The following is a 23,057-nucleotide window of genomic DNA, read 5'->3' as shown; positions in this document are numbered from 1 at the left end:
GAACCGGGACCCTTTCATCTATACCTCTAAGTTCTGACCATTCTTTCCAACCAAATTGAGCATATCTTCATTGTTTCAGGTAAACAAAAACGGACAGTAGAATAGGGTGAAGCTAAAAATCCCTGTCTTTTTCACAGATAATCAACATTTCTTCCAGGAAAAGTATTAGAACTCCCAACTCCCGAGATATGTAACTTTCTTGTGAGTAAAGGTATCAACTAAAATACATATAAAGCAAACATAGTTCAATGTAGAATTAAACATCTTCCGCTGACATGATTTTACTTGTAATACAATCATGTACTAGCAAGTAGCAACGAAAGAATCTTGAGATTCCCAGGGAAATGTAGACACGATATTGAGATGCATCTATGGATATTTCCTAGAAGGGAGACGTTCACTTGGTTGGCTTTCTGAGTTTGGGGGAACACTGTAAACATTTTTTAGCAAATCCTGGATTTTTGACAACATGGGGGCCGGAGAAGGAGAAGGGTCACCAGCACCACTGCTCTCTGGTGCATGCAAACCTTCCTGCAGCTTAATCTTCTCAAAAAGATATTGCCTCTCAGCCTCAGCCTCACTTAAACGCTGTTTCAGGTATCTGCTCGCATAATCTTCTGATTTTTCTGATCTGGCAAGAGCAATGCTCTGTAGCATCTCTGCCTCACGCCTCGCCTCATCAGCCTTAAGCTGAAACATATCAGCCTCAGCCTGCTTAAGCCTAACAATACTCTCCAACTCATCTATCTGTTGCTTTTTCCGGTGCTTTTCCAGCTTCAACTCTGCCACCTCCCTAGCCTTGTCCGCAAGCTCACGATCAGAAACCTCGAGACTAAGGCGTGCCTTTTTAAGCAACCTCATTTTCTCATCAGCCACCATTTCCATTTTTTGTACGGCTTCATGAACCACGTCAGCAATTTTATTGCATGCCTCATGTGGGGCTATCATCCGTGCACCTTCCCCAGATTCTATGTTCTTTAGAGAGTCCATCTCAAGCTCTTAAAAAGAAAAAGTGATACATTATCAGAACCAGATTATAACAATATAGTTCTTCAATTAACATAAAGAACAAAATAGTGAAGAAAAAAGATCATTTTGTAGAATAGAGACTGCAGGATTCATGGGAATGCTGATAGCCTTCAACACAAATATTACACAAGGTAAACACAAAGATGAAAGACATTCAAATATATGCCTTGTGATCTTTTAGAACAATTGGGGTAGAATATGGTTGAGACTTAGGAGAAAACTCCTGCCACCTTGCTGACAATCAGTGTTGATCGCACAACTGATGCAACTCTGTAGTCTGTACTGTAACTGAATATCCACCCAATTTCGTAAATAATTGTTTTTTCAAGAAATCACATCAATGACAAGAGATGATTACCAGGGGTACCTAGAGTTACCCTACAGAACTACATGAAACGGCAGTCGGTCTAAATCTCAATTAATTTAGGTAAGTAGTAGTCCAACATTGTTAATTAGTTATTAAGGTCATGTTTGGGTACTCATGTTTGGATAACAACATAGATGCACCAAAACTATAGGAATTAACCATACACTGCATATCCCACTTGGATGTAGTGAGGTTAAGAAATATGCAAGCCTCCATAGAGCAGAGAGTTTATTACTGTGAAGACCTTCCGCTTTCAAGGTACATTTGGAATCTATCTAGATGTTACAAATTACAATATTTCTTAACATAATAAAATTCAGTTAAGATTTTCAGGTCTAAGATGAACACCAATATGAACTAATTTTAATTAGTAAAAATACAAATTTCTGAAGCTTAGCTGTAATATAGCGTGTATATGACCCTATTTGGTAGAAAAAAAATAAATTCTTACAACATAACCCTTCATTGTTACTGTAACAGTTCAAACTATATCTATCAGATGAATTTTTTCTCAATAATGGTGGGATAACATAGTAACTTTTAGATTTATGTACCTTGGAAGAACATTAATATCGCTCTGCATGCTAATGACTCAGTTATCCCATTCTTCAATTTATCAACAAGCTCCTCACACTTCAAGAAAAGTTTCCTCCCTTTAGGATCCTCACTTCCACGGAAGATCCTGCTCACAAAATCAAGTTCCCTCATCAAAGCTTCCCTATCCCAGGTGGGAGCACAATGTTGAAAAACATCTTTAACCCATCCCAAAAGCTCAGACATCCGATTACAAGCTCGACAATGGAAAACCATTTCAGCTGAACCAGATCCCATCTTTGAAGAGGATCCCATGGATATTTGTTTATTGCGAATAGCACAGTCTGTATGAGTCCAATGAGAACACACATCGCAACCAATCCAACGACATGTATTTACTTCAAAGTCGAATCTGTTACAGACTACACACATGCAGAGATTGCAAAAACCTTTTCTGTTCATGCATAGTTCACAAGTACAGTCATCTGCAGGTAGCTGGTTTTGGCACGCTATATTTCTGCAACGCTTATACACAAAAACCTCAATCAGGGATGTCTGTGATAGACTTACATTTGGATGCAGGAATGCTTGAATTCCTGTATTGATAGCCACGATAATCTCCAGTTGTACTCGGTGTGACCTTATCAATGTTTTAGCTGTCAAATCAGACCTACTTTGTACAAGCTTCTGCAGCATCATAAATTCCTCTCTGTGTTGGGAACCACCGCTTCCATCAAGTATTCCACGAAGCCTTCCCTTCAAATCGTCCAGATATTCATCAGGAATAAGTTGCATTTTTTCAGAAATTACATCTACTCTTTCACTTGCTATATCCCGAAGAGAAATCTTATCCGAATCAGAAAATCGACGAACAACTGATGGTTTGGGATAATCATTATCTGCTTTTTCACTCTCCTTTCTCTTTTCCATAATGGATTTAGCAGTGGGCCAAGTTTCTTGGGAACTGGCACTCTCAGTAGGGGAGTCACGAACACGATCTGAATTTGGTCTGCGATCTCGACTATCCATTGATGATTGTCCAACTGAAGCAGCTAGGAACAAAGATGGATGCAGCCCACTTGGCCCCGGGAATTGGCGTGGAGGCAACATATTAGGTGAAGGTTGGTTCTGGGTATTAGATCCAGATGATACTCCCATTTGAACAACTCAGTGACTCCAACACTGGGAAACAAAAAAAACATGTAAAAAATCACAATCACTTCTACACGGGAAAGAGAATATAGCGGGTCACCTGAGGAGGCCCAACACTAACAATGTCAGACAAAACCAATATGACAATATACATAACATCACCACAACTGTACAAAGCTCTGTATGGTGCTAGACTTTGGTTCAACAATGCAATTTGATAGGGGAGCAGATATGTAAATTTACAGGGACAAGTTCTACTGGATATCATCTTAAACTACAAACCTACAAATTCACTTCATATTTAATAATTATACAGATGTAATATAGTCCAACCCTTGCACTCAACTTATCACACAAAAAATATGATCCACTAATAACCCAAATACGATTCACCTGGTTTGTAGTTTGTAGTGAATTAGCAATTATTTAAACATAGACACATTTCAATAGGTTCTCTTTGCTCGAGTTGTAGTTGCTCATTAATTTTTGGATGTTGTGGAGCATGTTGTTCCATTTTCATCGCCCCACTAGAAATGTCCCTGGTTTTTGTAGCTCAGCTTCTTGTCTATAATATTTTTATTTAGAAACAAAAATACACAAAAAAAAGAAGAAAACATCCCAGCAGTAACTTATAAGTTACAAGCACACACATGCAAAAGAAGATGATCACAGTGGGATTCGAACCCACGACCTTTAGATTCGGAATCTAACGCGATATCCACTATGCTATGTGACCATATAGCTAAACAATACCAAACATCAAATGTACCTCAAAAACCCATTCAAACAAAATTTTCAAAAAAGGGCTAAAAATCAAATCTTTCTCATCACCAGCACCAAAGATCATGGAAATCAGAAGGGTTTCATAAAATACACAACATCAATAACAACAATTAACAATGCCTGATTAATTAACAAATACATACACGAAAGCAAGAAACTTGTGATCTATAGCTAAACATGTACAATATCTCAGTTAATCTAAGCATATATTTCAAGAAACAAAAAAACAAAACACACATAAAATCGACAAAAGATCAAAGCTTTATATATAAATGCATCAAGAAAAGTGATTATACATACAAAAAAGGTGAAAATGTACTGACCCAGATGAAGAAAACAGATGAATCAAGTGTATGATTGGGTGTGTGATATGCTGTATCTTCTTGGATGTGATAAACCCTAAAAAGATAGACACAAAATCAATCAGGGGCTGTCTATGTTGACCTAAAAATGGGGAGAAGCAGCGATGACCTTCACACTCATTGGCTTCTCATTGACCAGAAGTTCTAATATCGAGTACTTTTTGTTGATTAAATTATGAATGAATGGGTTAAAGTGTAATTAGAGTTCGTACAACCCTGTTTTGTTCGGCACTAATAAACATATAAAAATAATTAAATAAAATTAAAACTAACTATAGTCTATACTCAGTATTAAACGAATTATATTTAAAAAAAATTGTTTTAACATGTGTTTTATTGTCATTATATTTATATAACCTGTTTTTCAAAAAAATTATTCGAAAGAAAATATTTTTGATCATTTGAAAATCATAAAAATTGATAAATTTAATAACAAATAGTTAATAAAATTTATTTCAAATGAAAAATTAAATTTAGATATAGTTTTGCTATTTCAGTTTCTCTTCTTCAAAAATATTTTATATTCAGAAACAATTTCAAAATTTTTAATTTTTAAAATATAAAAAATTATAAAATGAGAAAAATATTATTCCTAAAATCACATACGCATAATTGATTGAAACTTCCTAAATCTAGAAAGTTATATATAAAATACATAAAAGTAATTTGTTAAATCACTTCAAATCTACAATAAATTTTATAGTTAAATTTTTATAATAAAACATTATCTATTAACCAAATAATAATAACAGTAATTTTTTTTATAGAAATAATATAACAGTAGTTAATTTATTTTTATTAAAATATTAGTCAAAATATCTTGTCCAAAAAAATAAATTATATTAGTCAAATATAACCAGCAAATTGCAGCCCACCAACACACGAAACCCATATTTTTGGCGCTGTCTTCTTTAGAGTTTCATTACAGAACGAACTTAAGCTTGCTTGTATATATACACATACACACAATACATACATGCTGTGTCTGAAAGCCTTTCTTCTTAACCATTTCAATGGAGCTTTTAACAAACACTCATTGCTCTCTTAACACCTACAAATTTCCACCACCAATTTCAAGAAACATGATATCTCATCATTTCAGCACCAGATTGAACTTGCCCACGATAACCCCATCAAAATCTTTCCAGCCAATCTCCCTAATTAGCTGCTCTGGCCTAATTTGCACACCAAGTGTTCGACAAAAGTCCCCAGTGAGCCAAGAAAATGAGAAATTGTTGTCGAGTGAGGCAAAAGTAGAGAACTTTAAAGGGTTGGGGAAATGGGGTGTTTTGTTTGCTGTGTTGGGTTATAATGTGATTAAATGTCGGAAAGCTTTGGCTGCGGAAGGGTTGGTAGCTAGTACTGGGATGTATTTTAAGAGTAATTGGCCCAAGATTTTGCAGGTTTTGGGTGTTTTTAAAGAACAAGGTTTGATCTTGGCTGTGCTTTTGGGCTTATCGGCTTTTTTCTCTATGGCTGAGACGTCGATCACTACACTCTGGCCTTGGAAGGCATGTCTTTTTTCCCCTTTTTATTTTATCTGTGCTGAGTTCTCGCCAAAACTTGAATCAAATTAACTTGGTCTATTGGTGTGTCGGTTTTTTGTGTACTTGTGTTTTTTTTGGAGTCAAACTCTAACCAGTGGAGCCAACAATGTAGGAAAATAGAGCGTTACAAATAAATTAAGCATTGGGGTCTGCTGAGTTTTGTTTATCTTTTATTTTGTTTTTCACATTATGATATTTGGTTCATAGTTTGTCTCAATCTCCACCCTAGTCTTGTTGTAAGATTTGCTTTTGTACTAAGAATGTAATTTGTCATAACGAATTTCCTCAGTAGCAACAAAACCCGGAAAATATGACTAGAACAAAAAAGAACTGACTCAGATTCTCCATAAAAGTTCTGCATTATATTTTTATCTCTTTGCAGACCTATCATCAATAGACTTACCATTGCATTCTGGTCTATGGCCTGATTATGTTCAATCTTGTTTCCTGTCTATTAATGTCTGTACTTGCCTGAAAATATACATGAGATGTAATGACCAATGAATTTTATGTCAGAATGATCAGTAAAAATTATCCTTGTAGAAAATTTTCTTTTCCTGATAATAACAATTATTTATATCTGAAAATTGCAAACTTAGCATTTCCTTTTTCCTTTACTGTCTTTGTATTTATCTATATGAAAATTTAGGTGTTTTACAGGTGCACGAGCTGGCAGAAAAAGAGCCAGAGGATGGTGTATTTAGAATGCTTCGTAGTGATGTCACTCGCTTCCTGACAACCATTCTTATTGGCACCACGTATAATATTTATTCAAAATTTGTTAATGATGTAATGTTATGTTACAAAATGCTGTTATATATCTTTTAATAAAATGAATGTGTGGATTTCAGTGTTGTTAATATTGGTGCTACAGCTCTTGTCACAGAGGCAGCAACAAAACTTTTCGGGGAGGCTGGTATTACCGCAGCAACCGGTGTCATGACGGTATGTAACAATATAATAATCAAAATCATGTACAGTGGAATTCAGCTGTTTACATGGGAAATATACTTATTATGGCCCAGATGGCCAGATGTGTATTTGAATATGCTTCATCTGATGTCAAGCTTGACCAGTCATGAACTGTCGTTCCTTAGATACTTTACATCTCAGGATTATCTATTTATTTTTCCTATACTTTCTAAAGAAAATATTATCACTATAATTGCCATTTGCTCCCTTCAAGTTTAGTTATTGTATCCAATCCTCTTCCTTTAGCTTTTTAATATCAGCTAACATGATAGGCTATAATCAATTTTTTTAATATTTTGCTTATTTATGTTGGGCCGTCCATCAGAAATATGTTCCAGGAGAAATAATTTTGAGATGATTGGAACTGATAGTTGCTGAACCCATCATCAGTGACGATTCATACATAAAAACTTTTTTATCAAAGGAAGCAAGTGGTGCAATATCTTCTTTTTTCTCCTGAATTTTGAAGATATTATCATTTTTAGGTTCAGAAATTAACATATTCTCTTCTCAAGCTTGCGCTGAAATACTTTTCCTCTCTGTCTCTCTGACACCCCCTCCAAAACACACACACACATACACACACTTGCTTCTGAGATCTGAATTTTATTAGTGAATACTACTTCATGAGCTACATGTCTATGACTCTATGTACTCTTTGTAGATTTTCAGATTTTTTGCACTTTGTTTCAGGTAGCTATATTGCTCTTAACTGAAATTACCCCAAAAAGTGTTGCTGTGCACCATGCTACAGAAGTTGCTCGAGTTGTGGTATGCTTGATTGTGCTTTCTGATTAGCTGAACTTAATTAGCCTCTAAAACTTAACTGTATACTTATTATATTTCCAGAACTTATTCTTTTACCAATCCAGATTAGTTCAGTCAGTAATTTATCTGAGTTCTCCAGGTAAAACCAGTTGCCTGGCTTTCTCTTGTGTTGTATCCTGTTGGAAGGATAGTAACATTTCTATCGATGGGGATGCTTAAGTTGCTTGGTTTAAAAGCAATAAGGTATTCTTATCGCAAATTAAAGTCTTTTATACCTTTGCTACACAAGCATACACTCTTTTAGTTGTATTGGACTGCAGGAGGACCCAATTCTTCGACACTATATAGCCTCTACTTTTAAAAAATTAATCCCTATGATGATCTTTTCCTTGTAGATATAACATGTTTGAACTAGACTACTAGAGAGCTTAATGAAATAAAGTTCAGTCTATGTCTAGGCTTCTCTGTTATGACAGTTCAACTTTGTATTGACTAGTGATGTTTAGGCTTATCTCCAAATTACGATTGCTCGGAGGTATTTAAGTTTTCTCGAATTCTCTAGTGAAGCGTGAGGGAAAATTATGTTTAAATAATCATGAGAATGGCCGAAGGGTTGTTTTACAGAGTATACACTTAACCAATGGACATGAAGCATAGATGGCAAGCATATATGGTAGTAGTAATTAGTCATTGATAAACCAAGGTACCTGAAACATAAAAGTAAGCATATGAAAAAAGGGAAAGAGTTGACCATATGCGGCATGAGGTTTCATTAAAATAAACTGATTTTTGTATTGCTTAGTAAATTTAGGTAGGATAAATATACGGCTAATCTCTTCATGCCAAAGCACAAAGGAAATCATGATAAAAATCATATTCCATCTCGGCCACAAACAATACAAACCCAAAGTGCTAACTGAACTTGGATGCAAACCGAACATTAGAGTTTTTCTTCTTCATTGGCTATCATGAATGTCTAATTTGCGCCTCTTATTTTGCTTATGTTTATAAAATCCTCTCCCAATGCAAATTATAATGCCTGCAAAGCGTCACTCTCATAGTCAATTAACGAACAACTATAGACTATTGAGAGGATTCTTAGTATCACAATTCTCATATCAATCTCCCGATCTAATACCTAAATTGTGCTTATTATTATCATGTACTAGAATATTACTCTCCCGCTTCGGTGTAATTCCTATGTATGCAACTAAGGGTTCGCGACTCCCTTAATTGTATTAAGGGCTCATGGAAAGATTAACAAATGCAGCAAGTCACAGTACAAGTAAACAAACATATAAACCAATGAATACTACCTAACTCTTGGATAAAGAGATTAGTTACTCATGATATAGTAAATCAAACATATATAATATATTAATATCACAAATCATGAGCATAAGAGTATAAGTACGAATAATACAACTTGAAAAAATCGTGTGAAGTCCGGTTGAATTCCTTCACTCCTTCCAATCTCTCTCTCGCAAGTGTTTCTTTCCCTTTTCTCTCTAAGTATACAACTATCTCTAAATTATTGTATATGATATAATGTTGTTTTTCTAATATCTGTCAAAATCCTATTATATAAGAGTTTTAATGCTTGCACAATATATACAAGTAATATTCTAAAAAGAGTTGTATTAAAATTTTGAAATTCGTAGACTGACTTCCAGGTCTGGGCTACTTCAATTGGATTTTTGATGTTGGACTATCTTAGAGCTATTGATAATTCCGTTGTCTTCTTGTGGGTTGTAAAAACGCCCAAATTTGATGTAACTTAAATTGTGGTCCAAACAAGATTTGTTGCGCGGTGTTGGCCTCCATTATCACAATATCCATCATTAATGTCCAGAATATCATGATCCGAAAAAATGTAACGCTACATCGTGTAGCGTTTTGGATATTCATCAAAAACGCTACATCGTCTAGCGTTTGTTAGGGTTAAAAGAACAGAACGCTAGTTAATGTAGCGTTCTGTTAAGGTTAAAAGAACAGAACGCTACTTCGTGTAGCGTTTTGCTGGGGTTAAAACAACAAAACGCTACACGATCTAGCGTCTTCTTCCAAAATTAAAAACGCTAGATTATTCAACGTTGATAACTGGTATTTGGGACCATTTTTCCCCAACTCTGTAATTTTGGGCATTACCTATATATTTTGTGACATCCGGGGCCTTTTCTCGCTCATAAATCCGCAGTTCCTCTGATCTAAGTTCAAAATAAGCCCCACATGCTCAATTTCTTCCGACTTTAGGATTTCCTTTATTAAATGTAATAAAACATTAAACTCCATTTAATAAGATCAATTACAAAGAACCGTAAATATTAGAATAATATCATATAAAATATATATAAATATATACTCTATCACGTCCTCCATTTGATGAACAACAGTAGAGGTCAAAAGAATGTAGTAGTTGGTTTACCTAAAAAAGGTCACTTTAGGTAATTCTTTGTGAACCCTACTTTTCTTACTTTACATGATAACTGATTCTTTCCCAATTTCCTTTTCTCTTATAGCGAACCATATGTCACTGAAGATGAACTGAAATTGATGTTAAGAGTTGCTGAGTCAAGTGGCGCAATAGAGGAAGAAGAACAGGTAAAATACAACAAATTTTTATTGGCCTTTCGTCTTTAGCATCTGTCGCAACTTGCTAGTTGTACTTGTAATAAATAATACTTTACTTAATCTCATTGAAGGGATATACGCCTCTGAGATCCCTTCAGCATTTTGTTTGTGAGAATTCTCAAGGAACTTCTAGATTTATGAAAGTTCCTAGCTAAATTAATCCTTTAATTGGATCACTGTTTGAGGATGTTTAGTAACCATATAAATTTTTCTCACATAAAATCTGAGTGTTGGAATTTATGAATGGAAAAAGATTTTCTCAATGGCCTCAATTTAAGAAACCCCAGAACATATATTTCTATGATCCTCAAGTGGCTTTCGACATGAACTCTGCAAATTGGATAAATTGGTATGTGAATCTGGATATGATGATCTAGAAATTATATGTTGGCGTCATGTGAAAGTCGGGCAAGGATTAGTTGTGTGAAAACAATGAACTGATACCAAAGTTCTCCTGTCTTCCAGTGTATATAGAATACAGCCTAATTAAAATGCTGCTTACTTTTGATCTAAAGGTGTTGTTTGAATATTGAAAATTTTGACTTTTGCAGCCTGCAAGTGGTACTGACTACCGAGAATACTGCTCCTGCATTATTGTTTTGCTATTACAGAATACCCTTGCTTTTTATGAAGCAAAAGTTTTCCAAAACAGCAACTTCCTCTGGCATGTAGTTGATATATTTTTACATATAGCAAGTCATATACGTACTGCTAATGTTACAGGATATGATTGAAAACGTGTTGGAGATAAAAGATACACACGTTAGGGAGGTGATGACCCCCCTTATAGATGTACTTGCTATTGATTCAGATGCTACACTCTTAGATTTCCACCAGTTCTGGGTGACTCATCCATACTCCAGGTATGTAAAGGACTAAAGGTCATCAATTGACAGCTAATACACTTATGTTGTTTTTTGGTGGCTGGAGATTAATATAATATCTCTGTAGAGTACCAGTATTTGAACAGCGTATTGACAACATTGTGGGCATTGCTTTTGCAATGGATCTACTAGATTATCTGCAGAAGGCAAGTTGATTTCTTTCGAGGTGTTAAATTTCTCTTTGCTTACAGAGGTAGTGTTTGCATAGTAATATGTTCTTGCATAACAATTTTTTTACAGGGAGAAGTACTTGAAAGTACAACTGCGGGAGATATTGCACACAAACCAGCATATTTTGTTCCTGGTAGGATTTTATTTTCCTTAATAACCATATTTACTTTTACTGTTGTTGTGGCTCATGTTTATTTATCATACATACTTATGATGCTAAGAATTTAAGCTTAATTGACTCGCTGTGTGATGCTTCTTTGTAGAAGAATGAATTGTGATTTTCAGCAGTGTAATACATACATCTGACTTGATTATGTTGCAGATTCAATGTCGGTCTGGAATCTACTTAGGGAGTTCCGCATCCGGAAGGTCCACATGGCTGTAGTCCTTAACGAATACGGAGGAACTGTGGGAGTATGTTCATGAGTTTGCTTATGTTGTTTTGTACATAAAACATGACTCGTAGTATCTTTCAGTCACTTAAGTTATCTGTATATGAATAATATTAGCTGCCAATTTTACTGAAGTTGCGAAAAATTGTATTAATATACCGTTTCAATGCTTACTATATTTTATCAGAATTTCTGGGATCTTTTACCCTTTCTTTGTCATTTGGATGAAACAGATAGTTACTCTGGAAGATATTGTTGAGGAAATTGTTGGTGAAATATTTGATGAGAATGATACAAAGGTGATGTAGTATATGATATTTCATTTACATTATATCCAGAGTACTTTCCCTAATGTCTCAAATGTAATATTTGCATTTTATTAATTGATATGTTGGAAATAAAGTGTATTCAATAATATTAGACTGAATTGATTATGAAGTACAAAAGATAAATATTTTAGTTGATCAGCTCTTCCAAGACTTTATAATTTTAGAAAAACACCTAATATGTGTGTCATTATATTATATCCTATATATAATTAGCGTATGGGACTTCTTATGGTTTGTCACGGTTCCTACATAAAAATAGGACTAAATAATACAAAGAGAAAAAAGTTGTATGCATTACTTATTAAATAGAAGTAAAATAAATAAAAAACTAGAAATAGCATATTGAATAATATGTGAATAATATATAACATGCATGCACTAAAAGCAAAAATATAAATAACCAAATAATATGATTAACCATGAACAAATTGTTGGGGCATAATCAACGATGATGCTTATTGTCATGTTAAAGTATTTCGGATATCATGTTGGTTGACCAACTCCCAAGAAAAGCTTATGATTTAAAAATAGGGGGTTGACCAACTCCCCAGAAAAGCTTATTGATTTGAAAATAGGGGCTTATATGTATATTAACACTTTTTTCTTCCGACACGTGTAAACCATATAAAGTTTGTTGATTGTAGGAGGAAATTCTGAAGAAAACTGGCTATGTCGTAATGCGAGCTGAAGGGGTGTTTGATGTTGATGCAAATACATCAATTGACCAATTTTCAGAGGATCTTGATATCGTTTTACCTGAGGTTTGTTTTTGAATTGTTATTTGCTTCTATCAAGTTCTTAGCATTTAATCAAATTCTAACTTTTTATATAGAATGTGGCTTCTTTAAAAGTACTGCATAAAGTAATAACAGGTAGCTGTATTTGTTATTAGGGGCAGCTACTATAATGTCTGAAATAAAGTACAAAACCTATATTTGTTTAAAGAGGCTGTATTCTTATGGTATTTGTTTATAACTTTTTTGTTTTTTCTCATTTGAGTTGCATTGGCACCAAAAAAAAATTAAATTTCATGCTTGATTGGGTTCTTGGAGTTTCGAGTTATCATTTAAAGGCATATACAAATATGTGTATTTACTTTGTAAACTCTTGTACTCTAATGTGATAAGGCGCGCCTTGCCCTTAGGCTCCAGAAAGGTTTTCTTTCTTGGTGTCCCTTTTGCCAAAAATAACCAGATTAGCTTTCTTGATTCCTTTCTACAGAAAAAGAATGGTACTTTTTTCACAATAGAGACAAGAACACTCCCTAAACCTTATACAGAAAGAAATATAGAGCAATTAGTTATATTGACATTTTATTTTTGAACGTAGTATTTTAGCTACCTTTGTTCATTGTAATCCTTGATAAATACCCGAGGGATATCTAAATATATGCCATCTTTGACATAATATTATACTTTATAAATGAGGATTCTATTTTGAGTGTAGAATTAATAATTCGCAACTGTAAGTGAGATGTGATGCTCAAACTGATAATTCTAAATTGCCTCGAGTTGAGACGAATGCATCGGTGCGCTTCATCATCATAATCTTCACTGGTATAAAGTTGTTCGGATACAGCAATACTTCCAACTTTATGCTATGCAAGTCTTGAACAGGATGGGAGTGTTTTAAGATTGCCATTTACATATCTTCCATCTGACAGTTCAAGTTGTTCCGCAGTTACTAGTGCTTAGATATAGCATTAGGTGTATGCTTCAGCTTCCTGAGATGTGGGAATATAGTTGAGGAACAATTTTTTATTTTTTAAAGAAGTTATTCAATGCTTCTGGTTCATCTCCTATATATTCGTTCAACAGGCAGTTATACTTTTTTGATGTATTACAGGCACATCAATATGAGACGGTATCAGGTTTTATATGCGAAGCATTTGGATATATCCCCAAAACGGGTGATAGTATCAACATAGAGCTTGAAAAGGCAAAAAGAGAGAAGAATAGTGATTACAGTGAAGAAGAAAGTGAACTTCATGATGAGAAGATTACACATCAAGCATTCAAACTTGAGGTATTAAATTTTCTGCTGCAACACATGTTGCAGACTATATCTATAACCTCTCATGGATAATCTTATTTGTGTCCTCATAATGAATTTTTGTCCCAAATTCTTCTTTCGTTCACTGTTCTTTCAAGTTTATATGTGTTCATACACCCTTTTTTCCCTTCCCTTTTCTCTATTCCCTACTGATTTTGAAAGTGGGCCACTATATATCAACTATAATTCCACAGTAAACAATAATATCCATATACCTTGATTTTTTCTAAACCTGACAGTGATATGTACTCCGTAACATTTTGTTGTGTGATATCAGGACACCCTGCTTAAAAGCTTTATCAGCATAAGTCTGTGAGTTGCAGCACTGTGTATTCCTAGAACAACCTCGATTGATTCAATAAACCATTCATTCTGGTTTTTGCGGTTGTTTTTTCATTTTTGTTTAGCAATGGCTATAGTTAAAAACACTGGAACCCTCCTCTGACATCATTTACCTCCTCCACTACTCAGTACTCACTGCACCAAATGACAACTTCACATAATTATATTTGTCTTCAGTTGCAACTTTATCACAAAAATTTAATGTCCTAGTCCATAGTCTCAGGAAATAGACAAGATCACAGAGACCCAAGTCTTTTTAGTGGATTATATGTGTGGATCACGCATGCACTAGGCACAATGACTGTTATATTATAACACTAAAATATGTGTATTCTCTTGTCTGTGGTGCAGATATTAGCAGGTAATTGTAGAAAGGTTAAGGCTGTTCGATTTACATGGATAAATCATGGTTCAACTACAGAGACCAAAGAGATTACTCGCATGATCCCCAGAATATGGAAGCGGAAATGGAGAGATAACGAAGAGTCAGGCCAGAGTGATGATGATGCTTATAACGAGGAGACACCAAATGGTGCCTTTCCAGAAGACACTGTAAATGTTGAGGATGAAGTTAAGGAAAATATATATAAACAATAGTTTTTTCCATTCGTTTTTCTTTCTTCTTACAGCAATTAAAAGAGAAAACAAAAGGCTAAGTAGATAACTGAAACATAAATTAGACTGTCCGTCTACAGATGAAGAGAGGTATCCACTTCAGATTTTTCAAATGCATATGACCGGCTAACTGTTGGTGCTGTGCCAGTTGACCATAATTTTGTAGAGTGTGATGCATTAATGGATTGAGAGTTAACATATCTGCTGTATATATCAAGTCCAAGAGAGAGAGAATCTTGATAGGGTGGTCTAGATGGAAAAACTGTACTGTTTTGAAGAGACTCTCGTAAAGGCTCAGAAGACATAGCTGGCATACTCTGTTCATATTCCGGGAACACCCTTAATTCCCGTTTTTCTCTCTTCTCCTTCATCTTTTGCAGCTGTCTGAATCTTTCTTGTAGGAGCGCAATCGAGGAACTGGCGGCAGCTGGATCACCACTTTGCCTTCCCATTTATGACAGAAGCTGTAAACTGTAAAGTTGTAGACACGGCTGAGTGCTGCAGAATTCACAGGGAGTCCTCGAGTGGTTGGTAATACTTTTTTAGCTTTTCAGAAGTTTGATGAGCTACCACAAGTTTATGTGTTTATATAGGGGAAGAATGTGATACTTTTAGATACAAATATTCAACCTTCTAGGTGATACAGTAGCAGGAGAATCTGCCACCGCTGAACTAAATCCAAGAAGATAGGTTGCCCTGCTAGCATCAGTTAGGCAGAGTTGTTGTACATGGAAGAATAGGGACTTTTTCTAAGGAGAGGGGAAGGACGAGTATGTCCAAAACCAGTGGAGAGTAGCATTTGGAGTATTGTGCTCCTGGGAATAAGTGGCTAGGTGATTCTCTGTTAACTTGTCCTTTTGACTCCTATATGCTTAGAAAATGATGGATTATAATGCTTATTTGTTTCAAATTTTTATTTGACTCTGTTTTTGTACCTATTTGAGTCGAAGGTCTTCACATAAACACATTTTGAAATAGAGGTAGTATAATCCACCTTCATTTTACACTCTCTGAGTCTCTATACCGAGTATCTTTGGTTCGATTTACTGGATTTAGGCGAGTTCCGTTTGGTTTAGACTTTAGATGGTCAGGTTTTTGGTTCTTGGTTTGTATCAGAGAGATTATGGTGACGATAATTCTGCTCGGCCATAGTAGTTTAAAATGTTTTGGTAACATAATTTAAGGCAGGGATTAGACAGGACAGATAATGGTGGGAAGAAAAAGACAAGTAGATTGAATAATTTGGATGATTCATATTCGGACGGTGGAAAGACAAAAGAGACGCTACACATATATAAATTTCTCGCCCTTTTGCCTGTGTCTTTTCTGTGATTGCATCCACTTTATGTACTTTCCATTTATCATTTTGTGCCAAGAAGTCTCATCACTTGAAAATTATGAGGCTTGTGAATAGGATAAAATTGACTGCTACATATGCGAGTAAAGCTATGATCAGATTTAGCTTAAATTCATGAAATCGTGTTCAAAGTCGATTTAAATTCAAATTAAAAATTTTACATTCTGTTCATATTCGGTTTGAGTTTAAATATCAGTATTCATATTTGATTCCGTTTGACTCAGATAATACTCAAAAATCATGCCGCTGAATGTATAGGATATATGTAGCTGTTGGTCCTTGATACCATAATTTTCAAAAAAACTATCTCAAATACTACTATAGGAGAAGATGGTCCTGATCTATCATTTTACAATACAAAATGGTAGATCATGCGGCGTTTATCCTTTTCCTTGTTAATACTACTAGCCTTTAACCCGTGCGAAACACGGACGAGTATATAATTCATAATTTATTATAATTTAAATTTTAAAATTATCTTAGTAGTAATGAGTTGAAACATCTATTTATAAGTGTTTTTTATAATTAATATATGTTACTAATAGTAGTTTCAACTAATTATAAATTATATTTAAGAGGATAATAAGAAAGTTTTTATCTTGTAATACATGATGAGTGTTTTTAGTATTTGAAATTGTTTAATAAAAAAAGAGTAATAGACCTCCATATGACTTCTAGTTGTATAAAGAGAGTGCTAAACCAAAAAGAACATGACCAAACCGAAAATTTGTACGACTACAAATTATACCCATGTTGGCTTATTATAGTATAGTATAAATAGTATAGATATATCAAACTTTTTAGAGATGTAATACTACAAGAACTCTACGTGTAGCAGATTTTTAGTTATAAAGTGAATTACTAAACCAATATGACCCAATCAAAATTTTGTACGACTACAAATTATACCGATGTTAGATTAACCGGTGCGAAGCACGGGCGGGTATATAGTTCGTAATTTATTATTTAAAATTTAATTTTTAATATCATTTTATTAGTATTTTAGTATTAGTGGATTGAATTTTAATTAAATTATATTATTCAATTGACTTTATTTTCTCCCGATTATTTAAAAATGGACAAACTCTAATAAATACAGCCGATCGTGTAATACCTTTGAAAGATTCAGTAATCTAATCAATCGAATTTCAACTTAATTTTGTAATTTTGGTTTTTTTGACAATAATAACTTTTAAGATTAGAGTTAGAAAATGTTATGTAATGGTTCGTGTTTATATTGAAATAGAACACGTTAAAGTTAAAAAAAGTTATATGAAGGTTTTTGTTAAAAGAAGATATTCAAAATTGTATATTTATATCATTATTATAATTTTTTTAATGAAATATTATATGATAATGGAATGTTATGAGTGTTTTTAGTATTTGAAACTGTTTAACAATATAATACTAATAGACTCCACATTTGTAGACTTGTAGTACCAAAAGGAGAGTAACAAACCAAAAAATATAACTAAAACCTCGGACTACAAATTATACCTATGTTGGCTTATTATAGTATAGTATAAATACGATTTAGCTTTGAGATACTAAACACTATTTCATACTATTTCATGTAGTGTTTACTCCTAAATTATCAGATTATGTTATGTTTTGTATTGATTTTCAGATCTGAATACAATATGATATAGCATTTTTTCCAAAAATTAAAAAACTTGATTATTCAATATAAATAAAAGATATTTTGATCATTTCTCTTAATTCTGTTATTTTAAACATTATTTGTAAAAATTATAACAGATCATGCCTTTTCTTTATTTATGGTTGGCTCATTTGGAAACGGTATATATGCCAGCATTCCAAACACAAATTAAGCCAAAAAAATAAATAACACATCCTTCTTTGTCATATAATTAACCGACTCCACCACCACCCTAAAAGCAGGATTTGATTCTGGAGGCGCAGGAAGACAAAGAGGTCAAAGACACACAGCTGAAACTGAAATGCCCCCTTCCTTGCGCTGTTGTTCCTTTCAGTCGATAACAAAACAAGTCTCCTTGTCTTAAGGCTTGCGACATCAACTTACTGATCATTCCTAGCTAATCGATTAAATGACAAGAATAATATTTGGATTCTTTTGGTCGGAATGGCCGTATGGTTGATAACTATTGTCAACATTCTTTGTTAAGAATATCGATTGTTTCAGCATCGTTTTTGACTTGAGGAGTCCTCGTAAACGCAGGACTGGAGTTCTCGAGGTTATGTAATCAGACAATAGTTGATGGAATTTGTAGACCGATCAAAACGCATTCTACTTTAGCCGAACACAGAGATAAGGCAACATCGAATTCAGGCAACTCCTTCAACTCTTTACTCCCAACCTCAAACCTCATCAAATTTACTTTCCTCCTTTCGTAAAAATTTCCCAAGGTACTCCATTTACAACCGCAGAAGGTACCTTTTATTTTTTTTACAATTCGGTGTACGGCTCAGCTTTCACGCATCTTGACTAATTCGGAGAACTGCTAGCACACTCATGCCCACTGAGCATGGCATTGATGTAGGCGTACTTACAAGCACCCAGATGCTAGGTAATAAACTCCAAGAATCCGAGTAAATGTAACAACAAATCACTCCAACTTGCAATACAGTTATATGATCTGCAAAACAGATAACCATTTCATAATCCTTCTCTAATTCATCCCAGCAAAATCCAAATACACATTAGACGTAGACCTCGTAAAAATAAGGCCTCGGTGAGCTTCATGGGTTAGCTCAGTTGGTAAGAGCAAGTGGCAATTATCATCCGGACCCAGGTTCAGCTCTCTACACACTTGCCCTTAATAAATGAGTCCAGATTTATCCGGTTATAAGTGGGGGCAGTCCATAACCAGAGGTTTGAAATCCCGTGGGTAGCTCTCGTAGAAAAATATATGGCTCAAGTGGTTTAGGTGGACGGTGGTGCAATTTTCTTAGCTTGTCTAGTGACAGGATTCCATATTATGAACAGATCTATATGCAAGCATGATACCCAAGAATTCGATAATTTTGACATATATCGGCCTAGTTTTTAAGCCACAGAGACCCAGGCGCATTGAATTTTGACATGAATGTACAATTATAAGAACTTTGCAAGCTGAATGAAATACTAGTATAACATGTTGTCCAGACGAATATTATACTTGTACAGAGTACTGCAGCAGTTCAGTTTCAACTGCATTTCAGACTACTTCTTGTTCTTCTTCTTGATTAATCGATACTTTCTTTCTCTTTTGATTAATTTTGTACTGTCCGTAAAAGTAAGAAACAAAAGCCCAGAGGCACATGGCCAAGGCAATCCCATTTTCAGCTGTGAAATTCTCGCCTATGAAAATTACAGCACATAGTTGTTGAATCGGAACCAGAGAAGCCGTTAAAATGCCGCCAAACAGAGACGAAGAGCAGAAGATCACACCAAGGCTACCCAGAACATTCATTTGTAAGGCCAGTCCCGCGAAAACTATTATCATGAAATACTTTCTTGCTCCCAGCTCAAATTCTTCAGACTCTTGGGCTATTCCCTGCAAGTGAAACATATATAGTTAGAGTTAGATGACTGAGTCTCAGAACTCGAGTCTCTCACGAACCAGAACTCTGATACCATGTTAAGTGACCAGTTCTCGCAAAATCTCAAAGTGTCATAAACATAGAGTTTTTGTTCTACACTTGTACTAGATGCATTTACGAACCTGGAAATCCTTGTTAATGATCATAGGAACAGTGCAGAACGACGTCGCAAACATCATTATAAGAAACTGAATTTGCATGACAATATTAGTTGTTACAGGAACTCCAGCTTTCAAATGAGTGTACTCAACAGCAGGCAACATGAATCCATGAATTGCAGCTCCCACAATTGTCATAAAGAACCCAAACATATATTTATCATCCGATACGCCATTAGGACGATCTCCATCCATACGTAATCCCAGAATTGCCGATCCAAGAATCATCAGAACAATAGCATTTATAGAGTAATGTGTGAACTTATGTCTCACAATCAAAAACGCAAAAATCGCTGTAAAAGCAAGCTGACTTGTGCATAACAGAGAGTAAACAGAGACAGGGAGGTAAGAAATGCCGATTGAATATAAGTAGACCGAGAAGCCTAGTATGAAACCTAGAAATGCACTGGCCATAACGAGCCATGGCGTGACAAAGAGTGCGGTATTTGGAGAATAATTTTTGCGATTTCTGAAAAACGAGACGGAAATCGGGAAAAGTAGAAGTGGAAAGCCTGCGGTGAGCAACCAAGAGCTGAGCCATCTCTTCTTCCCACCATGCAAATAGTAGAGCCTCATGAGAAGCGGACCAGCTATTGAACCAACTGTGACTAAAATGCAATTTACAAATAAAAGAAACGATTTCGTAGCTCTGCTAGTCCTGTGCTGCTCATCGTTTTGGTGTGTGTTTTTGTCATCCTGTGATGATTCCATAGTTTGATTTGGATACCGGAAGTGTCAAACAAACAAAAATATGAGAATCCTTATTTATATATAGAGGGTGTTTGGATTAAGGTCGGGAACGAGAATGAGGTTAACATGAATGAGAATGGTATGGAAACCAAGAACTGAGAAGGGTATGATTTAACCATCTAAGAGGATTGAAGTTCCCGTTGCATATAATCAAATAACTAATCCAAACACTTGTGCATGAGATTGAGATTCCGATTTCAGTTAATCGGGCTCATTAACCATGAACCAAACACCCTTATAGTTCGAATATTTCAGGAAGTTGCAGCAACATGTCATTCGAGGACATACGCTAGCTGTCTGAGTGCCGGGTTTGAACTCTGCAATCAACATAACCGAAAACATTGCTTATTTGATGAGTAACAGACCATAAAACTTTTTATTGTTTGGTTGAAACTTGGAGATGGAAGTTTTTATCCAAGGTCATTTTTGATTAAGCTAAACTTTCATGCGTAGGACATTTTGTTGAGAATTAATTGTCGTGCAAGAGTAGTTAAAGTGTATCTTGTTTTATTGCGTAAGATATCATTACAACAGTAATTGTTGAATCATAAAATAGATGTGTCTACACTTCTTCTCTTGGCAAATTGCTTTACTCAAAGTTCCAAAACTGATTATTAGTTATTACCCTCGCTACAAGCCCTATAAATTAAGCGGTTCTAGCTCATGATCATCGATCCATAGGGACGTTTCTCAAACTCGTGTGTGTTTATCTCGGTTCAGCCTTTGTCGAAATATAGTATAAAACTAGATGAGAAACCGCGCGTTGCGGCGGTCTATAAAAATTATATTAATGATTTAATATTAATATTTGTAGAATAAAATAATTTTGTGACTGTTTATAAAAAGTATATTAATGTTTCAAAGTTAATATTTGTAGGATGAAATAAATTTATATTATAAAAATCTAGTTGTAATACCAATACTAATATATATAATTACAAAATTGGACTATAATTCAAAGTAAAAAATGAAAATAAATTTATACACGTAATTAACAATTTAAAGCATGACGAATCTTTTTTTTTTTTTTTTTGAAAGCATTAATTTTTTTTTTTTAAAGTAATCATGTTCTTACATTGTCACCTTCCTCCAATTTTTTTGGATTGATTGTGCACAAAAACATCTAACTTAAATCTGTGAGATAGCTTTTTATAACTACCTTCTTAAAAGTTACTTGAACGGAGCAAACAGATAATGCATGAATAATTTATATTATAAAAGAATAACCAACAAACATACATCACTAATAGTTTATTTTGTTGATATCAACCATCGATATCATGTCAAGACTATATTCCTTTCCCGTGTTTGGATTTGTCGAATCCAATATAACGATCTATAACTACCTTTGCTTGAAACAACCTTTGTTTTTTTTAATACTGTATAAACAGCCTTCACTTATCGTTGCTGAATAACGACACCTCTGAGTTAGAAATCGAGCAAGAGAAAGATAGTTCTAATTTTTGATATTTTTCATCCAAAAATTTCAGAAAAACAGAAAAATAGAACGGAGCGATGTGAGAGGCGCCACCTGCACGCCCCTCGCTTCTCCTTTAAAATTCGAGTAAAAGAACTATCACCAGAAAGAAGTAGGTTTGTGGTATTGTGAGAGGAGGTTGTTTTTAGATGATTCAAAACCCTATGTTGGTATTTATAAGTGCAGGGAGACTTGTTTGCTACTCTTTCCCATAATTAAATAATCTGAACAAAATCAGATTAAAATTTTCAAGCTACCATATGCCATAAATAATCTGTCTTTCCCATAATTAAATAATCTGAAACAAAATCAGATTAAAACTTTCAAACTATTATATTCCATAAATAATCTGAAACAAAATCAGATTCTGAAACTTACTTCTAATATACCCGAAACTAAAAAAGGTAGTTCTAATTTTTGATAATTTTCATCCGAAAATTTTCGGATAATCTGAAACAAAATCAGATTAAAACTTTCAAACTATTATATTCCATAAATAATCTGAAACAAAATCAGATTCTGAAACTTACTTCTAATATACCCGAAACTAAAAAAGGTAGTTCTAATTTTTGATAATTTTCATCCGAAAATTTCAGAAAATTAGAAAAATAGAATGGAGCGATCTAAGAGGCGCCACCTACACGCCTCATGCTTCTCCTTTATATAAGTATATTGATTTATTTTGGTTCTTATTTCAATACTTTAAAATTTTAGATGAAAGCCTTACGCCCAACACATAAAAGAGAGGAAACATGTTTGCTACAGCTGCAGGACCTGTTTTGTAGTCTCGATATACATACTTTTTCTAGCATTCACCGATT

The 23,057-nt window shown here is 34.4% G+C and overlaps 3 protein-coding genes and 1 non-coding gene across 6 annotated transcripts; 1 reads left to right on the top strand and 3 right to left on the bottom strand.

Moving 5' to 3' along the window:
* Positions 1–107: 107 nt before the first annotated feature.
* LOC108223478 (OBERON-like protein) lies at positions 108–4,401 on the bottom strand. Of its 2 annotated transcripts, none has more exons than XM_064093505.1 (3): positions 4,189–4,401; positions 1,951–3,182; positions 108–998 (listed from the first exon to the last, which is right to left on the bottom strand). In XM_064093505.1, exons 2-3 carry the CDS (start codon positions 3,086–3,088, stop codon positions 370–372), a joined length of 1,767 nt encoding a protein of 588 aa, XP_063949575.1. In that variant the 5' UTR covers positions 3,089–3,182; positions 4,189–4,401; the 3' UTR covers positions 108–369. The 2 variants fall into 2 exon arrangements, with proteins under 2 accessions (XP_063949575.1, XP_017253256.1); XM_017397767.2 differs by having other exon boundaries at positions 1,951–3,112; positions 4,189–4,400.
* On the bottom strand, positions 3,746–3,818 carry TRNAR-CCG (transfer RNA arginine (anticodon CCG)). Its single transcript has one exon. It is a non-coding gene; the product is annotated as a tRNA-Arg (tRNA).
* A 709-nt stretch (positions 4,402–5,110) lies between the features above and the next one.
* LOC108223957 (DUF21 domain-containing protein At1g55930, chloroplastic) lies at positions 5,111–15,851 on the top strand. 2 transcript variants are annotated; one of them, XM_017398438.2, is made up of 14 exons: positions 5,111–5,738; positions 6,435–6,532; positions 6,626–6,719; positions 7,440–7,517; positions 7,654–7,757; positions 10,034–10,115; positions 10,869–11,008; positions 11,097–11,175; positions 11,270–11,333; positions 11,523–11,614; positions 11,826–11,891; positions 12,566–12,682; positions 13,767–13,946; positions 14,667–15,851. In XM_017398438.2, the coding sequence occupies exons 1-14, from the start codon at positions 5,241–5,243 to the stop codon at positions 14,910–14,912; spliced, it is 1,938 nt and encodes a 645-aa protein (XP_017253927.1). In that variant the 5' UTR covers positions 5,111–5,240; the 3' UTR covers positions 14,913–15,851. The 2 variants fall into 2 exon arrangements, with proteins under 2 accessions (XP_017253927.1, XP_063950216.1); XM_064094146.1 differs by having other exon boundaries at positions 5,599–5,738; positions 6,424–6,532; positions 14,667–14,921.
* Positions 15,852–18,072: 2,221 nt separating this feature from the next.
* On the bottom strand, positions 18,073–21,020 carry LOC108222315 (purine permease 1). The gene is made up of 2 exons (XM_017396233.2): positions 19,974–21,020; positions 18,073–19,805 (listed from the first exon to the last, which is right to left on the bottom strand). Exons 1-2 carry the CDS (start codon positions 20,718–20,720, stop codon positions 19,467–19,469), a joined length of 1,086 nt encoding a protein of 361 aa, XP_017251722.1. The 5' UTR covers positions 20,721–21,020; the 3' UTR covers positions 18,073–19,466.
* Positions 21,021–23,057: the final 2,037 nt, after the last annotated feature.

This window comes from Daucus carota, chromosome 5 (assembly GCF_001625215.2).
Source record: "Daucus carota subsp. sativus chromosome 5, DH1 v3.0, whole genome shotgun sequence".
NCBI classification, from domain to species: Eukaryota; Viridiplantae; Streptophyta; class Magnoliopsida; order Apiales; family Apiaceae; genus Daucus; species Daucus carota.
The sequence above is the reverse complement of the archived record's forward strand: the minus strand, read 5'-3'. Positions and strand labels throughout refer to the sequence as shown.